The 17325-nt window shown below is 32.3% G+C and overlaps 6 protein-coding genes across 6 annotated transcripts; 3 read left to right on the top strand and 3 right to left on the bottom strand.

Annotated features, from left to right (window-relative positions):
- Positions 1 to 90: 90 nt before the first annotated feature.
- DFA_03774 (uncharacterized protein) lies at positions 91 to 2070 on the bottom strand (the record flags this gene model as incomplete). Its single annotated transcript, XM_004357048.1, has 6 exons — positions 91 to 126; positions 190 to 245; positions 602 to 983; positions 1270 to 1550; positions 1640 to 1865; positions 1939 to 2070. The coding sequence occupies 6 exons, from the start codon at positions 2068 to 2070 to the stop codon at positions 91 to 93; spliced, it is 1113 nt and encodes a 370-aa protein (XP_004357103.1).
- A 1220-nt stretch (positions 2071 to 3290) lies between these two features.
- On the bottom strand, positions 3291 to 6114 carry DFA_03773 (prespore-specific protein; the record flags this gene model as incomplete). Its single annotated transcript, XM_004357047.1, has 2 exons — positions 3291 to 5148; positions 5444 to 6114. 2 exons carry the CDS (start codon positions 6112 to 6114, stop codon positions 3291 to 3293), a joined length of 2529 nt encoding a protein of 842 aa, XP_004357102.1.
- A 177-nt stretch (positions 6115 to 6291) lies between these two features.
- On the bottom strand, positions 6292 to 9067 carry DFA_03772 (uncharacterized protein; the record flags this gene model as incomplete). The annotated part of the gene is made up of 2 exons (XM_004357046.1): positions 6292 to 8022; positions 8099 to 9067. The coding sequence occupies 2 exons, from the start codon at positions 9065 to 9067 to the stop codon at positions 6292 to 6294; spliced, it is 2700 nt and encodes an 899-aa protein (XP_004357101.1).
- A 211-nt stretch (positions 9068 to 9278) lies between these two features.
- DFA_03771 (uncharacterized protein) lies at positions 9279 to 10471 on the top strand (the record flags this gene model as incomplete). Its single annotated transcript, XM_004357045.1, has 4 exons — positions 9279 to 9477; positions 9518 to 9905; positions 9987 to 10209; positions 10295 to 10471. The coding sequence occupies 4 exons, from the start codon at positions 9279 to 9281 to the stop codon at positions 10469 to 10471; spliced, it is 987 nt and encodes a 328-aa protein (XP_004357100.1).
- Positions 10472 to 10789: 318 nt separating this feature from the next.
- Positions 10790 to 14904, top strand: DFA_03770 (uncharacterized protein; the record flags this gene model as incomplete). The annotated part of the gene is made up of 6 exons (XM_004357044.1): positions 10790 to 11032; positions 11121 to 11288; positions 11356 to 11458; positions 11544 to 11992; positions 12068 to 12394; positions 12454 to 14904. 6 exons carry the CDS (start codon positions 10790 to 10792, stop codon positions 14902 to 14904), a joined length of 3741 nt encoding a protein of 1246 aa, XP_004357099.1.
- Positions 14905 to 15206: 302 nt separating this feature from the next.
- On the top strand, positions 15207 to 17310 carry DFA_03769 (uncharacterized protein; the record flags this gene model as incomplete). Its single annotated transcript, XM_004357043.1, has 3 exons — positions 15207 to 15478; positions 15592 to 17115; positions 17232 to 17310. The coding sequence occupies 3 exons, from the start codon at positions 15207 to 15209 to the stop codon at positions 17308 to 17310; spliced, it is 1875 nt and encodes a 624-aa protein (XP_004357098.1).
- Positions 17311 to 17325: the final 15 nt, after the last annotated feature.

Here is a 17325-nt window from a genome sequence, read left to right as displayed (position 1 = left end):
TAAAATGTTTTTATTTTATTTTTTTGTTTTTTTTTTTTTGAACCCAATGAGAATGTGTGACACAAAAAGACGAAAACCGAGTCATTTTTTTTAATCATCTTCAACTTCAACTTGTAAGTTTTCATACTAAAGAAGAAAAGGATGATATATTTGTACAAAGTGACCAAGATGATGACCAAATTTATCTACATTGCCTGACGATATCTCTGAAAGACAATTATTACAAATACCGACTGATTCCGTCACTACAAATCAAATTTATTATCCTTATTCCTTTTTTTATACTTTTTTTAATAACATAATAACTAACTTTTATTTTCTTTCTTACCTTACTTTTTAATCAGATACCAACCTTAAAGATCATAATGATGAATAACAATATAAATAAAATTATAGTTTTTAAAAACAAAAAAAAAAAAAGAAATCATATTCATTTCAAATTTGATTTATATTTATTTAATTTATATTGTTAAAGAAAATGTTTTTTTAAAGAATGGAGAAGGATCAAAATTAAAATCCAAAGTGAAACCAGAAGAAACGATTCTAGCGATAGTGTAAAACGAGATTGTACACAAAAAGACAAGGAATAGGATGAACAGACCAATTTGTAGTTTGACCAATCCTCTTACAACTGGTGATCGACTCTTCCAATATTGAAGAGAAAGTATCCAAAGACAAAAGATACAGAATCCAGAGAATAACAACAAGAGACATTCCTTTAATTCTCTTTCCATTCTTTTTTTTTCCATCAACTTTTTCTTTTCAGTGATAAAGAGGTATGGATCGATATCGTTTGAAGAGGGGAGAAGGAAATCATCTTCATCTTCATATTGGTCATCCCCTTCCAATTGATATCCACCACCACCACCACTATTCACTATCGATGATGATGACCTTGGTACTTGTTGTTCTTGTTCTCGTTGATCCAACCACATATTATAATCATTTGATGCTGAATATAAATCATCCATTCCTATCTCTCTCTCTAAATATAAATATATATATCTCTATATTTTTCGTGTGATTATGATGATGTCTCTTTCTTTGACCACACATATATATACATTTTCCTTTTTAAATATATATAAAATATTTTTTAAATAAAACAAGAGTTGTTTGTTGTTGTTGTTGTTAACCTGTGGTTGATGGTGTTTGTTTGTTGTTTTTATTATATTATTATATTTTAAAATGTACATTATTATTATTATTATATTTTGTTTTTTTTTAAAGGGAAATAATAGTATCCAATAGATCTAATATAAAACAAACTTGAGAATCAAAATCGATAGCTTCGAAATGTGGAATATGAACAAATAATGATTTACACTTGTATCTCTGTGATAGACACAACGATGAGAAATAGATATAGTTGCAAATGAATCTACCTGGATCCGTTGATTCTTGCACTTTGTGCTTCTTGCCGGCAAGACTATTGACAAGTTGATTGGTAGGTAGATTCGTTTCAATAGAGTTGTGAATTTGACATGTATCATTGATTGCTTCATTTAAAGCTGTCCATCCTGCTTCATCTGGATTTGCAAAGTTTGCACCTAACAGTAAATAATTATATAATTATAATTAGTTTATACACTCTGATTTATATTGTACAAATTATTTATATGTATGTTCTCTATCTTACAATTCCAACCAAATCTTTCAATATTCAATTCTTTAGCTAATCCAGAGACACCCAAATGTAATAGTACTATATTATCTTGATGATCATCAGCATCAGTTGTATTATTATTGTTATTATTATTATTATTCACTTTTAATACATTTGTTTCAATGTCTTGAAGATATTTGTTAACAGCTTGAGCTGATACCTCCAAGATATCAGTCTTTACTACTTCAAAGTTCTTTGTCTGTGTGAAATAACAATGTATCAATAATGTGTATTATTATGATCATCACGATGCTTTGTCTTTAGATAGTTACAGTATTCAAAGTATGTAATGACTTTTGTAAATGATTGATCAAATGAGTTGAAGGATTGTCAACTACATTTGCAAATTTACCAAACCCTGTGATTATAAACTTGGTCTTTCTTGTTGTTGTTGTTGTTGACATGTTATAACAATTGTGTTCAAAAATATATTATCAAGTGTCTCTTTTGTCAGACTGGTCAACCCCCTTCGTATTGAATTCGTTATTGATACTCAGATTTTTGGCGGTCAATGCAATTAATATTATTCATTCAACCTTTAATATTGTCAGAAAAGAGTAGATAATGTATATATATATTATGTGTGCAATTTCTATCGATACAGATATTATATGAAATTTCACAAAACAATTTCTGTGTATTTATTTATGTGTGTGAATTCCAAGAGATAAAGCATAAAAAAATGATTTGATTGATGGGAAGATCAGAGTACCCACACATCGAATAGATTGGTGTTGATTTGTAAGTGAATGAATGCCCTCCCCCAGTTAACCAGTAAATTTCAAAGTTTTAGCAAAGCTCACGTGAAGTTACCAATCGTCAATCAAAAGTCAATAGTGTGGTTGATCATCCTTGAACTTTACACAAGAATAGTAATTCATTCAATGCCATATTTGTTATGATCACTTAATTTTATCTCCTTGATGCAAATTTGAATCGACCCTACTTCTTCCAATCTAATCATTTTACAAGAGTTATCCTTTCTTCGATTAATTCTATTAATAATTTCATGGATCACCATCATTTTTTGGAAATTCAATTGTAAAAAGAAAGGTATAAATACAAGACTCCTCCTTCCAAGTCCAATTTCAAATCATCAAATCAATTCATTCAATCAATCAAATAATATTCAATCTAATCAAATTATTCAATTAATCTAATCAATCAAATCAAATTTTAAAGTTTGTATATTTTCAAACTAATATTAAATTAAATCCATCCACTGGAACCTTTGTTAATTTTTTTCTTTTTCTTTTTCTTTTTCTTTTTTAGAAATGGAAGCAAAGTTTTTAATTCTCTTGGTCTTGTTCTTGTTTGCCCTTTTGGGATCTCTTAATGTAGCTTATGGAATGCCATGTTGTTCATCATGCAAGGAGAATGATTTCAGATGCCAAAACCGTTGTTCTGATGGTTGCTAATTGTTGGGGTCTTTAGATCAACAATTGGGACTACCCAGTCCCCCTACCTACAACTTGATCATTATTTTTAAAACATCATATGTAAAGAGCAAATTACTTATGCAAATAAATAAATAAATAAATAAATGTTTGGCCAAACACAACTTTATTATTAGATTAGTTGTCTTTTTTAGCTTGATAAATAAATATTCATTCTATCTATTGTTCTATTCCTTTTTGATTCCATTTAATAACATGCTAACCAAATTTTGAATAAAAGGTTCAGAGTCGGTTTTGAATGATGATAATCCATTTTGTTTTGTTGTTGTTGTTGTTGTTGGTGTTGTTGTATTATAATCAATGATTGGTTCAGTTATAATTGAAGTAGTTGAAGGAGGAGGAGGATGGGAATGATTATTATTATTATTATTAATATTAATATCAATATTATTAATTTGATTAATATTGTTATTATTATTATTAATTTGAATAGTTTCGGTAGTTGGTTGTTGTTGATCATTAATAAATCGTTTACATTGTTTGCAAATTGTATTATTTTTAATAAATAATAAAGTTGATAGAGCGATTGGATTTGTATTACAAATCTGTTGGTGATCCAAGTTTGTACAGGTTCTTGTCGATGCTGAAAAGAGAGAAAGAGGAGGAGGACGTTGTGGAGTAGGAGTCAAGGGTATTTTAATAGTAAGAGGTTTGCTATTATTGGAGGGATGATTATGAACTCCTTGATAGATAATCAATTCAATATAACGATTGTTATCGTGATTGATTGGATAGTGTTGAACCAATTTGATACATTCACAATCAGTGACACTACAATTGTATTGGTACTTTGTAAAGTTGATACCATCGGCTTTAGTACTACCCATTCGATTCCAAGAATATGGTAGTTGTTGTTTCGAAGAAGCGATTGTAACCAAGTTGTCTACTACGTTAGTATCACTAAACACTTCTTTCATTGTAAATGGAGGTTGATGATATTTGTTCCAAATTAAACATTGGTGACATTGTGTTGATGTCTGAGAATCTGTCTCTAAACCATTAGTACTATTGTTGTTGTTGTTGTTGACAGGAATTCCCAAAGGAGAGTAAGCCCAAAGTTTTTGGTGATCTGGATTACAACAATCCATTTTAGTAGTTTCCAATCGTGGTGTTGAATTCAATTTTGGTATTGTTATTGTTGTTTTCAATAAAGATAAAGATGGATCATCTTCATCATCATCATCATCTTCTTTAATCTTTTTTGTCTTTGTTTCCATGATTGATGATTGTTGTTGTTTAGTGACCAATTTTCTTTTGAGTAGTAATCCATGATAACATTCCTTTTCACTTTCACTATTAGTAGTAGTAGCGGTCGTAGTAGTAGTGGTAGTAGTAGCTTTTTCATCACTACTAACATCACTACCATCACTACTACCTTCACTATCACTATAACTACTGCTATCATCACTATCACTATCACTATCACTTTCACTTTCACTATCTCCACTACTGTCACTGTCATCACTATCACTACTTTTATTATTATTAGTATTATTATTATTATTATTATTATTATTATTATTATTATTATTATTATTATTATTATTATTATTATTATTCCTTCTAGTTCTATTTCTAGTTATAAGACTATTGTATTCACTATGTGATTTTAAATCAATGCAAATCTTGCAAGATTTAGGACAGTCTCTATGTGATTGAAGACAATTTACATGTTTGGTGCCGAGGTAGGTTCTTTTGCAGCCTTGATGAGGACAAGCCTTCCCTTCTTTAACGGAAAATCGAGCACATCCAGGACACTCGATAGAGGGATCTATTCGTTCGCATGGCTTGCTGTGGTAGTCACTGTCATGCTTGATTCTTCCTCGTCTTGACCTAAACGCAAAGACATGTACACCATCTATACATTGATTCTTGAATGTCTTGCATTGTAAATGTAAACAAAGTAACAACTCGTTTAAACGGTCCGAAGGTTTTGAACTTTGACGACCAGAACTACGAGGATAACGAAGACCACTACTGCTTCTACTTCTACTTCTCCTACTATTATTATTACTACTACTATTACTATTCATTTACAACGAAACTAAATCATCATCATCATCATCGTTGTTAATAATAGAATAAAGAAACTAAAACAAAAGAAGAAGAAAAGTGAGTGAGTGAGTGGAATGGCGAGTGAGTGTAGACACAGGAGGAGGAGGAGGGAAAGGAGGAGGGGGGACTAAATTCCTAAGTACCTTTGATTCGAACTGAAACCTCAAAATAAAATTGTGTGATTTCTCTCAACGAGAAAGTAATATATTTTAATTTAAAAAAAAAAACATTAAATTAAATTATTTATTATTATTTATTTATTTACTATTTAAATAACTTTGTTAAATTCCTTAAATAGTTTATAGTTGAAAAATGATTTAAATTAGTTCCTATATAATAGCCAAGGTTAGGGTTACTTCTACTACTACTACTAGTATTATTATTAAAAGTAGAATAATTATTTTTTAAAATTCTATCAAAATCAATAACTTCCTTTGAAACTGATTTACTACTATTTTTCCTACTACTATTATTATTATTATTATTATTATTATTATTATTTCTTCTATTATTATTATTTTGATTATTATTTTGTTTTTTCTTTTTTTCAAAATGATCCCTTGATTCAACAATAAAGGAATTTGATTCTTTTTGTTGTTGTCTAGTTGATTTTAAACGACTAGCAAGTAGGTTATGAGTTTCTTGAAAATTTGGAATCTCTTCATTATCCTCCAATCCCTCTAAAAGTTGTGATGGTAGTGGTACTTTTAATTTTTGTTGTTGTTGTTGTTGACCTTTTCCTTTTCCTTTTCTTTCTTCTTGTTTTCTTTCACCAAGTTGATGTTGTTGTTGTTGTTTACTTTCTTTTACTTTTTCTTTTACTTTTTGTTCTCTTTTTAATAATGATATTGGTTTTCTAAATGTTGTTTTTTCTGGTTTTTGTTTCTTTGGAAATAGTTTTGAAACATAATCTATCAATGGATATTCTGGTTCCATTAAATGTGAAATCTAAAATAGTTATTTTTTGAAAAAAAAAAGAAAATTATTAAAATTAGAACCAAAAATACTTTATATCTTTTTAAATATTTACTCTATAGTAGTGATAATAATAATATATAAATGGTTATTCCCTCAATTTCTCCCTCGTTTTTTTTTAAATCTTTATACAATATGTTAATTTTCCTTTTCCTTTTCTTTTTCATTTTCTTTATCATCATTATCAATTTGTTTTCTTTTTTGTTGTTTTTGTTGTTGTTGTTGTTGTTGCTTTTGTTTAGCTCCTACCTTTTTAGGAATGACAGAAGTAGAGACTGTATCATTACGTTCTTGGATATCTTTGAGTCTTTCGAATTCGGCTAGAGTGTTGGCAGGCTGGATCAAGCTTTCGAGAAGTGGGTATTGGAAGGGAGCGACTTGTAAGAGATCAAAGGCAAGTCCGAATCGCGCGCGTTGATTTTGTTCGAGTTGAGGCATCTTGGGATAACGTTGACTGAAATGAGTGAGGATGGTAAACTTGGCACCCATGTCTTTTCCAACCTTGAGTGCTTCACCAACGGTGCTGTGACGTTTCTTGATGGCCTCTTCCCACAAGTCATCCGACATGGTTGCTTCGTGCAAGAGTACGTCTGACGATTTACCCTCTGAAGCCAACAACGGACATGGACGGGTATCGCCTGAATAAGTAAACTTGAAGCCATTCTTGAGTGTGACGACAATACCAAACGCCTTGTAACAATGGATCACAGGCACATTGATAATCTCGACAATACCCAGATCGATTAAAGCAGGCTTGAGTGTCTTGATTTCATTGGCCATACGATCGATCGAAATGCCTATATGACCCAACGGACGTACCTTGTCCGTCTTGTTGAGCCATGTGATAATCGACTGTGGTGCAATGACAATGACGGGTGGCAACTTGATATTATCACGTTTTTCCAACTCTAAACGTTTCTGGAGAATGCCTGGTGTACCCAAATGATGATCGGCGTGTAAATGGGAGATCCAAATGACACGTAGACCGGCCAACACATAGTCGATCTTGTCGGGACCGTAGAAACGAGACATTTGTCCAAACGTCCCCTCACCAGCATCCAACAACATACCAGCACCAGTCTCCATCAACACATGATGACCAGTTACATTACGCAACAATGATGGGATAGCAGATCCCGTCCCAGTAAACAATATTCTTGGATACATCTCTGAATCCAATTTCTCCATACTCTCCAACTTGGCTTCCATCGATTTGATCTCTTCCATTTGACTTGAAAATTTTGAATTTGATAAAACACATTTTTCAACTACTTGTTTTGCTACTTTATAATTCATTTCTGAATCTTCAGTTTGATTATTAGATTGTTCAGAAATATTTTGTTGTTGTTGATTATTTTGTTGATTAGTATTATCAGGAGTAGTAATTAAACCATCATTTATACAATCAGATAAAGAAAGAAATTCAATTTCACCAGCTTGTTTTGGTGGACCCAAAGTTACACGAGTGATCTTATTGATTGGTAACATATTTTTGGCGAGTGATGGAGAAATACGAGCTTCATTTTGTGGTGTTAGAATGGGAGAAACTTGACGTGGTTTGACACCAGATGGGAAGAGGGATGATGTCAAGAGTGATAGTTGAGTGACAAATTGCTCAGAACGTTGGAATGATGGAAAGTATTGACAACTCTCTTGATTCATAATAATGTGTTTGGTTTCATCTCCAAATCGTTCTATAAATGTCAAATAATCGGGATGATTCAATACCACCTTGGGTGCAATATGAAATACTGTCAATATCTTTTTAGCATTGGTAGGATCATCTTTTCTAAAATACTCTGAAAACTCCTTACATCCAATTACTCCTTGAATATATTCAATTGTTGGACATCTAATAATTCCAATATTCTAAACAAAAAATATCAAACAAAACAAAATTAGTTACTATTTTCTATTTCTCTTCTATTTTTCATTTACAACATACAGAAGAAGGAGAAGCAGGTTCCATAACTTGATGAGGATGAACTAATATACCATCTTGATTGGTAAGTGATTCACCAGCTACCAATCTTTTAAAAAGTGGACCTGGACGAATTCCAAGTTCCTTTGCTTTGTCTGGAAGAAAAGTTCCTGCAAATTCATTACTACGAACGATATAACAATGTACAACATCTGAATCAATTGATTTTCTTGGTGAATCTAATGACTTGTGTTGTTCTGGTGATGATGATGTATCTTGGTCAACTGTAAATCTAAGTGATTGCTCTGGTGATTCTTCAGTTTTCTTTCTCTTTGTTTCTCTTGTTTGGTCTTCTCTATCTTCTTGAAGGTTTGATGTTGTTGTAGTTGAGAGAATGGTTGATTGAGGTGACCCTTGTCTTGTTGTACATTCTGCATTGATTGGATCAAATGATGATGATGATGATTCATTTTCATCATCTGATTGTGGTGTCTTATTATTATTATTATTAGAAGAAGAGGATGATTGAGAATTACCACCAATTGTAATATGATTAACTGATGGTTGTTGTTGTTGTTGTTGTTCAGTATTGGGTTTATTTGAAATTGGTAAGATTTGAACACGTAATGATTCATCTTGAAATTGATGTGAAGAGACTACTTCCTTGACATGAACAATCAACGATCTCTTGAGGAAAGGTTTGGCGGCTTGTAAGATGGCCGAGAATCCGACCGGTGCATAAATGACCACCTCATTGGTCCCAATATCGCTCATAGTGAGCAGAGAGCCCATGACACCTCCTACAGAGTCCCATGAAAGCGACGAGAGGAATATAGCATTGAGTTTAGCCAAACTAAAGCTGTTACGTTGTGTCACATATCTCTGTGTACCTTCACCGCATTCAAACAGGTATCGGTCACGATCGAAAAAGACGTATAGTGAAGGAGAGGTTTCTACATTATCGCCTGATGCCTCTATAAATGCTTTCACCATCCTATCTATCTAAACAAATATATATATATAAATATAAACTAGTGATACTAAAAGATGAGAATGAAACGTGATAATCATATCCTCTCTCTCGTTTCGTGTGTTGTCTCAAAAAAAAAAAATAAAAAGCTTTTTTTTGCAAGTTCACCAAACAGACAAGTATTATGTATGTGCGCTTTGACCAAGTTTGTTGTTTTGTGTATATATATTAATCATGGATATTAATCAAAGTGAAGTAGCACAATTAAAAGAATATAGAGAAAAGGTATATAAAAAGTCATTTGATGCAAAGTTGGTGATAGAGTTTCTCCGATTCCTTAGAATCACAAAGCTTAGATCAACAAGATTGGTAGCAGACTTGGGTTCTACTCTTTTATCTAAATACTTTTCAAAGATTACTACAGAGAATGAAGGTAAAGAAAAAGAAAGAAAGATATATATATGAATGGTTAGTGACTAATACTTTCTCTGTTTGTGTAGCATATGATATTGTTGAACAAGTTGTATTGGCATTATTAGAATGTAACAAAGCAAAGGAAGCATCAGAATTTATAGAAGATAGATTGGTTAAAAAGTTTGGAGAAAAGAGTGTAAGAGTATCGAGATTGCGAGCTATGCAATTAGAGTGTAGCAATACCTTTGGCAAAGCAAACGATATCTATGTAGGTGTATTGGAAAAATATCCGGCCGATCAATTGACCATGAAGAGACAAGTATCCATCTTGAAATCAAAGGGTCAATATCAACAAGCCATCACAATGTTAAATACCTATCTTCAAGCTTTTATGATTGATCCTGAAGCTTGGTTAGAATTGGCTCATCTAAATATTAAATTATTATCGTAAGATGAAATGAATAATAGAAATAGAATTGAATGAAAGATAAATGAATATTAATCTAATCAATATATTAATATTTGTAGATTCAAGAATGCAATGTTTTGTTATGAAGAATTAATATTGGCAGCACCAATCAATTACATTTATTATGTTAAATATGCAGAGTTGATTTATAGTATAGGAGGTGCTGAAAACTATATCGTCGCTCTTAAATACTATACTCATTCACTCGAACTTAATAATCACACCTCTCAAGATAATGCTATTCCTCCAACTAATCTAACTGCTCTTTATGGTATCATTATGGTAAGAAGAAGAAATCAAAAGAATGAATATCTTTCTTTCTTTCTTTTTTTAACCAATCTCTTTCTTTCTTTCTTTTTTTATTTAGTGTATATTTTCATTCTGTAATACACATGGTTATGGAACTACTAAACTTCGCGAGCCACAAATCGAATTGTATCAATGGTGTCAATCTGAATTGCGTGCCATCACTGCCAAATACACTCCTCACAAGTTATCAATAGTCAATGCTTTTATTCAACATACCGACGTTCTCAATAAATAAACTAAATAATAATAAATCAATATAGAATATAGAATATATAGATATATACTAGTATTGAATGATCGATTCGATTTATAGAGAGAGAGAGAGAGAGATGAGGGGGTGTAACTCCAACTCTCGTTTATTTTCCAACTTCATCTTTAATTTAATATTTGTTTGTTTTTTTGAAGTCATAATTAGTTTAGTTTTCATTATCATTCTTTGGTGTAAGATCTATCAATCTATATAGATCGATCGATCAATCAATCAACTCGTTCAATACCAATACTATCATATCAACTCATCTGACATTCTTATATTGATTGATTGGTGCATCAAATGACTGGTGTGCATGCAAGTTCACTTGGAACATCAACATCAACAACAACATCATCCACAACGCAACCACAACAACAACAACAACAAACTATAGGTTCTCAATCGGACTTACATACAAATAGAAGAATAGCAATGAAGAAAAAAGAAGAGAAACAAAAGGTTACAAGAGAAAGACAAGTTGCAAAAGAACGTGTCAAAGAGAACCTTCAATTCTATATCGTCAATGAAAATGAAGAACAATTGGTATGAATCAAATGATATATATATATCTCTATCTATATTTATACTGATTATATATACCTAATCTAATCTATCTATTTTATCTTTTTAGAATTCTGTTGGATTGGTTAATAATGATTTCTGTGATGCATGTCATGATGGAGGTGATTTGTTATGTTGCGAATCATGTGAATGCGCATTCCATATGATGTGTTTGGATCCACCAGTATCCTCTCTTCCTGAAGGTGATTGGTTTTGTCATTCTTGTGAACAAAATAAAGTATGATATGATCGAGATGTGATATATATATATAAATATGTGATATTAACACCTTTTTTTTTTCTAGAACCCTAAACCAAAACATTCAAAATCAATACTGTCATCATTATTTGATTCATTAGATACATTGAATCCATCATGTTTTACATTACCTGAAGAATATTTATTAAGTATGATATGAATGATCTAAAAAAAAAAAAAATCAAAATATTAAACAATCCTTTCTTTCTTTCTTTTTCTTTTTACCTTTTCTAGATAATTCATTTAAACAATCATTTTGTAATGTTTGTGATGGTGATGATTCAATGGAAGATATGTTACATTGTTCACATTCAAAATGTAGAATTTCAGTTCACACTTATTGTTTGGATCCTCCATTGGTTCGAAAACCTCTTACTTGGAAATGTGATTTACATGCCGATAAACAACAACAACAAAAAAGTAATAATCAATCAAACAAAAAAGAAAAGGAATCAGTAGCATCTACATCTTCATCAGTGTCGTCGATGGAGAACAATCAAAATAGCTTTACAAACGATTCAAACAAAAATCGTAGAAATATTCACTCTCCATTCCTAAGTGATCGATTCACTCTTGAATTTGGTGGTGACAGTACTATTGGTGGTGCAACTGCTCCCAAAGTATTTCAAAATCGTTATAATCCTTCTTATCGTGATCCATTCTATGAAAATATTTATGGAAATGTTTGTATCCCAAAACAACTAAATCTAGAAGATTGTTTTTTATTAAACATTATTATCTTTTTAATGATCATTTAGGGATTATCATCAAAAGATTATTATGATCATCAATTAATTGTTGATTTATTTGGAAAAGATAATTATTCATTTTTGACTAATAATAATCAACAACAACAACAACAAACGGATATAAATAATAATAATAATAATAATAATCAAAAGAATAATAATAATAATAGTAAAGTTTCTCATCGTAGTGGAAAAGCTACTAGTAGGCAAAAAAATAAGGATGGAGATCATGATGTTTATATGGATGATGAAGAACAACAAGACGCAAATAATGAAAATTTAAAGAAATTGGATCAATTACTAAAAGAACAAAGAAGATTATCTGTTGCTTCAATGGTATGTTTATTAAATTTTGAAATTTTAAACAATTGACATTATAATTTTCTTTTTTATAGCCATCAGAATTTGGAATATTCCCAAGTGATTTATCAAATCAACCAATTGATAATTGTAATTCATTTGTAATGTCTTCATTATCACCATTATTTACACAATTTCTTGCATGGCAAAGATTAATGCAAATTAATAATCAAATATTCCAAGCACGCGCAAATTTTCATTCAACTTCAAATCCATCCTCTAATCCATCTTCATCTTTTAATCCACCCCAAGTTCAACCGACAACGACAACAACAACAACAACAACTTTTGTTTCCGAACCATCTACTCCAACAACAAACTCTATGATGGATATTGATAGTAGTAGTAGTAGTAGTAGTAGTAAAAAATCAAATGGAAGTAGAAGAGTCGAAAAGACAAAAGAAAAAGAGGAAAAAGAAAAGGAAAAAGAAAAAGAGATTGAAATTCCTATTCCTATACCAACACCACCAATACCAACACCAGCACCAAAAAAAGATTCTAAAAAAGAGAGACAAAGAGAAAGAGAAAGACAAGAATCTGAAAGAAGAGAAAAGGAAAAAGAAAGAGAAAGAGAGAGAAAAGAAAAGGAAAAAGAAGAACGTGATAGAAGAGACCGAGAAAGACAAGAAAAAAGAGAATTGGAAGCACAAAAGGAAAAGGAAAAAGAATTACAAAAGGAAATTGGAAAAGAAGAGGAGGAACCACAACAAATGGAAATTGATCGATCTCAATCTCAACCTCAACCTCAATCACAAAACATAGCCAAATTTTTCAAAAGAAAATCAATGGATAAATCGACTATAACCAATTTGCCAACTCTAAAGAAAACAAAGGGTGCCGCTACCACTACTGCCACGACTTTAGATGATCAAGAATCTTTTAGTGAAGTATCGATTGTTATTCCTGCCAGTCCAGAAGATACAACAAAACACTCTGTCACTGAACAATGGGTGTCTAGTCCTTTACCAACTATAGCTCCCATCTCTACACCCGACAAACCAATATCTACCGATCATCGACAAATTTATGGTCGATTACCACTTCGTATTCAACACAAAAATTCACCTTCATCCTCTCCCTCTGCTACTACTACCACCACCACACCTTCTGAAATTGTTTCACCAATTCAAAAGTCTGGTCAATTATCACCACCTACCACTCCAATGTCTCCATCATTGGATTCTTCAACTATTTTAGTGTCAACTCCATCTGCTTCATCGTCGACACCAAACACTTCCATCCAACAACCAGAATCACCATTTGTTCCAAAGACAATACTTAGTCCAAGATTACCAAGATTACCAAGAGTACCAACCATTGTAGGTCAACAACAACAACCACCTGCTGTCGAAACGTTATCATCATCGTCATCATCGACCATTTCACCTTCACCATACAAACCATCAACCTTGCAAATTCCACAACCTCCACCATCTAAAAAACCAACAAAGTCAAAGACTGTACCATTACCACCAGCTGTTTTCCCATCTCCCAGTACCCCATCACCACCTTCACCATCACCAGTTATAATACCAACTGCTGTTGTTTCATCGACAACAACAGCGACAACTACAACTGGTATATTGTCATCACCCTCATCAACAACACCTGTTACTACACAAAATCCAACAATCTCTCCATCTAGACTAAATATGACATTCAAAGTACCATCTCCAGGAGGTGATTTTAAAAAGGTTATTGTAAAGATGGGAGGAACTCAATTATCTGAATCAAATAATACACCAACTACAACAACAACAAGTCAACCTCAACCACCTACATCACCACAACCAGTACAACTTTTACTTCCACTTTCTAATCCTCTTGTTTCTCCAATTATAACTCAAGTTGATCAAAAAATAGATCAAGTTGCTCAAAAAATAGATCCTCCTCCACAACCACCTCTACCTCTTTCTCCTACACCAATTCATTCAGTTCAAATTACATCTTCTTCAAACATTGTACAACAATCATTATCAATAGCATCACCAACATTTGTAAGAGGCATTTTTACAGATTCAATTTATATATTATCTATACCGATAGCTGTATTATATATGATTACAGCAGAAGGAGGAGAATCTTTAGCACATCAAATGAAATTGAGTAGAATTATCATTGGTAGAGGAAAGAAAAAGAATGGTATATCTACAGATATTTGGCTAAAGGACAGAGCAGTATCTCATCACCACGCAGTCATTGAATATGACTTGACCAAGAATCGATTTGCAGTTGCCAGCTTTGCAAGAAACAACAATACATTTATCAATGGCACCAGAATACTTCAAGATCAAATGGCAACATTCACCAAGGAAACTCAATTTTTATCACCACCCGAAGCCGTCTTTTACAAGGAATCAAAACCCCTAGCAACAGGCGATATCCTTAAAATATCAACAACCTCTTTTAGATTTGAAATACTTCCAAATAATATTACAAGTGTTTTAAATCTTTTTAAATCTAAAGGTTTTCCTAAATTAATTTAAATCTATAAAATAAATAATTAAAAGATATTTTCGAAACTAAAAAAAAGAAACTAATAATATCATCGAGTTTTCATAACCCCGAAATTCTCATTCTTGGCAACCTAGGAATCAATAGCCCAATACCCGAAAGAGGTGATCGTGTTTACGTGATGGCATATATCCATACTCCCTCTCTTTTCTTTTAAAGACTCTCAAGGAGATGAGAGATGTAATACTTTTCAATTTTAAAAAGTTGCGAGTTGGAGTTTATCAATCATTCTAGATTTATATTTCAATTTCTTTTTATTTTAAACAAAAGAAAGATGGTGAGATTAAATCAAATCATAACTATTGTAACAATATTTGTTTTAGTATTAGCAATTGTTGTTGATGCAAGAGTATCTAGACCAGACCTACATAAACTTGTTGATTTCACCAAACAATCGATTGCATCTGGAGCTTCACTTGTCAATGTTTATTCAACATTTGAACAACAACAGATTGGTGGTTCATCATCTGAATCAATATCACCACAATGTGAAACAGATTTATATGCTTTATCAAAATTAAAGTATCCAAGCTCATTTGAAAGTATGTATAAATTAAATTAATCAATCTATCTTTATTCTAACTTTTTTTTTTAATTTAGTAATTGAAGCAAGTGGAAAAGGATTTTTTGATCTTGGGAAACTATGATAATTGTTTAAGTTTACTAAGCAATGTTTCACAATATTGTGCAGTGACCACTGATAATGGATTTGTTACTGCATTGGCTGCATTATGTCTTCCCTCTTCATGCTCAGAGACTGACATTAATATGGCATTACAAACATTGATCAATATGACTGGTATGGCCCCTTACTTGGAAGAGGCTGGTCTTGGAGGTGGTTTTGACATTCATTGTTATTCTGGTGATAATCTTACTGACAAGTTACCAATGACTGCTGGTCCAATTGTAATGATTATCTTGTGTTCTATTATCGCCGCCTTTGTGTGTGCTGGTACTATTGCTGAATACTATCTCTATACACATAAGGCAATAGCCAAAAAGAATCAAGACACTGAATCATACCGTATCAGTAGCAACAAAAACGATGATTGGGAAAAGAATCAAATCAACCACAACAGCAGCTACCAAGGAGATATGAAAGAGGCCTCCACACCACTCCAAATACTATTGGCATTCTCGTTGATCCAAAACTACCATAGTTTTACAACCTCATCCTCTGACAAGAAACATTTTGATGTGTTGGATGGCATCCGTTTCTTTGGTACCTGTTGGGTTGTCATTGGTCACAACATTTTATTCAACATTAATTTTGGATATGATAATTTACAAACTGTCTTGGTTAATATCGTCCCAACTGTACCATTCCAATTGATAAGTGCTGCAGAATTTGCAGTTGATACCTTTTTCATGTTGTCTGGATTTTTGGTTTGTAACAGTTTGTTGCAACAACTTGAAAAAGCAACTTATATTGATGGACCAAAATACAAGTTTTGGTTAAAATACATTGTACATCGATATATCCGTCTCTCGCCACTCTACTTTTTCATGTTGTTTTTCTTTTGGAAACTTAGTCCTCAAATTGGTTCTGGTCCATGGTGGTTTGGTTATTATAGTGTAGCTTCTAGTTGTGAAAATTCCTGGTGGTCTAACCTCTTGTACATCAACACTTTGTACCCACAAACCAGCTGTATGGGATGGAGTTGGTACCTTGGGGATGACATGATCTACTATATCTTTGTCGCTCCTATAGCCGCAGTCCTTTACAAAAAGAACAAAAAGTTTGGAGTTGCTTTTGTGTTTGTACTTTTTGCCATTACCTTTACAACCAATTTTTGGATCACTTTAAAGTATAAACTCAATACCTTTTTCGAGTTTACCCAACTACAAGGAAAGGTAACTAATTTTACAACTGATATTTATCAAAAGCCCTGGACAAGAGTTGGTGCCTATGCAGTTGGTTTGGCCATGGCAATGATTGTTGACACACCAGTCATTATGCGAGTCATCAAAAACAAGGCACCTGTTCGTTACCTCTCCTATATCATTGCACTTGGTATCACCACTTTCTTTACATTCATCTCTTACAATTCATATATTGGTGATGGATGGTCAACTCTTCATAATGCCTTTTTCAATGCATCTGGACATACTGGATTTGTTATTGGTGCTGGTCTATTTATCATCACTGCCTTTGCAGGTCGTGGTGGGATTGTTGCATGGTTGTTTGAACAACCTATTTTCAAGAACCTCTCCAAACTCACCTACTCTACCTATATTGTCCACCCTATTGTGATTTGGGTATTTGCATTTTGTAGAGTAACACTCTTTCACTATGCAGTTGTAGATGTTGCCGCCACCTCGATATTCAACCTTGTAATTTCTTTGGCATGTGCCTTTATTCTTCATCTTACAATTGAAAAACCAGCAATCAA

This window comes from Cavenderia fasciculata (genome assembly GCF_000203815.1).
Source record: "Cavenderia fasciculata unplaced genomic scaffold Scf_Dfasci-G-b-285a01.f1-5, whole genome shotgun sequence".
Taxonomy (NCBI): domain Eukaryota; phylum Evosea; class Eumycetozoa; order Acytosteliales; family Cavenderiaceae; genus Cavenderia; species Cavenderia fasciculata.
The sequence above is the reverse complement of the archived record's forward strand: the minus strand, read 5'-3'. Positions and strand labels throughout refer to the sequence as shown.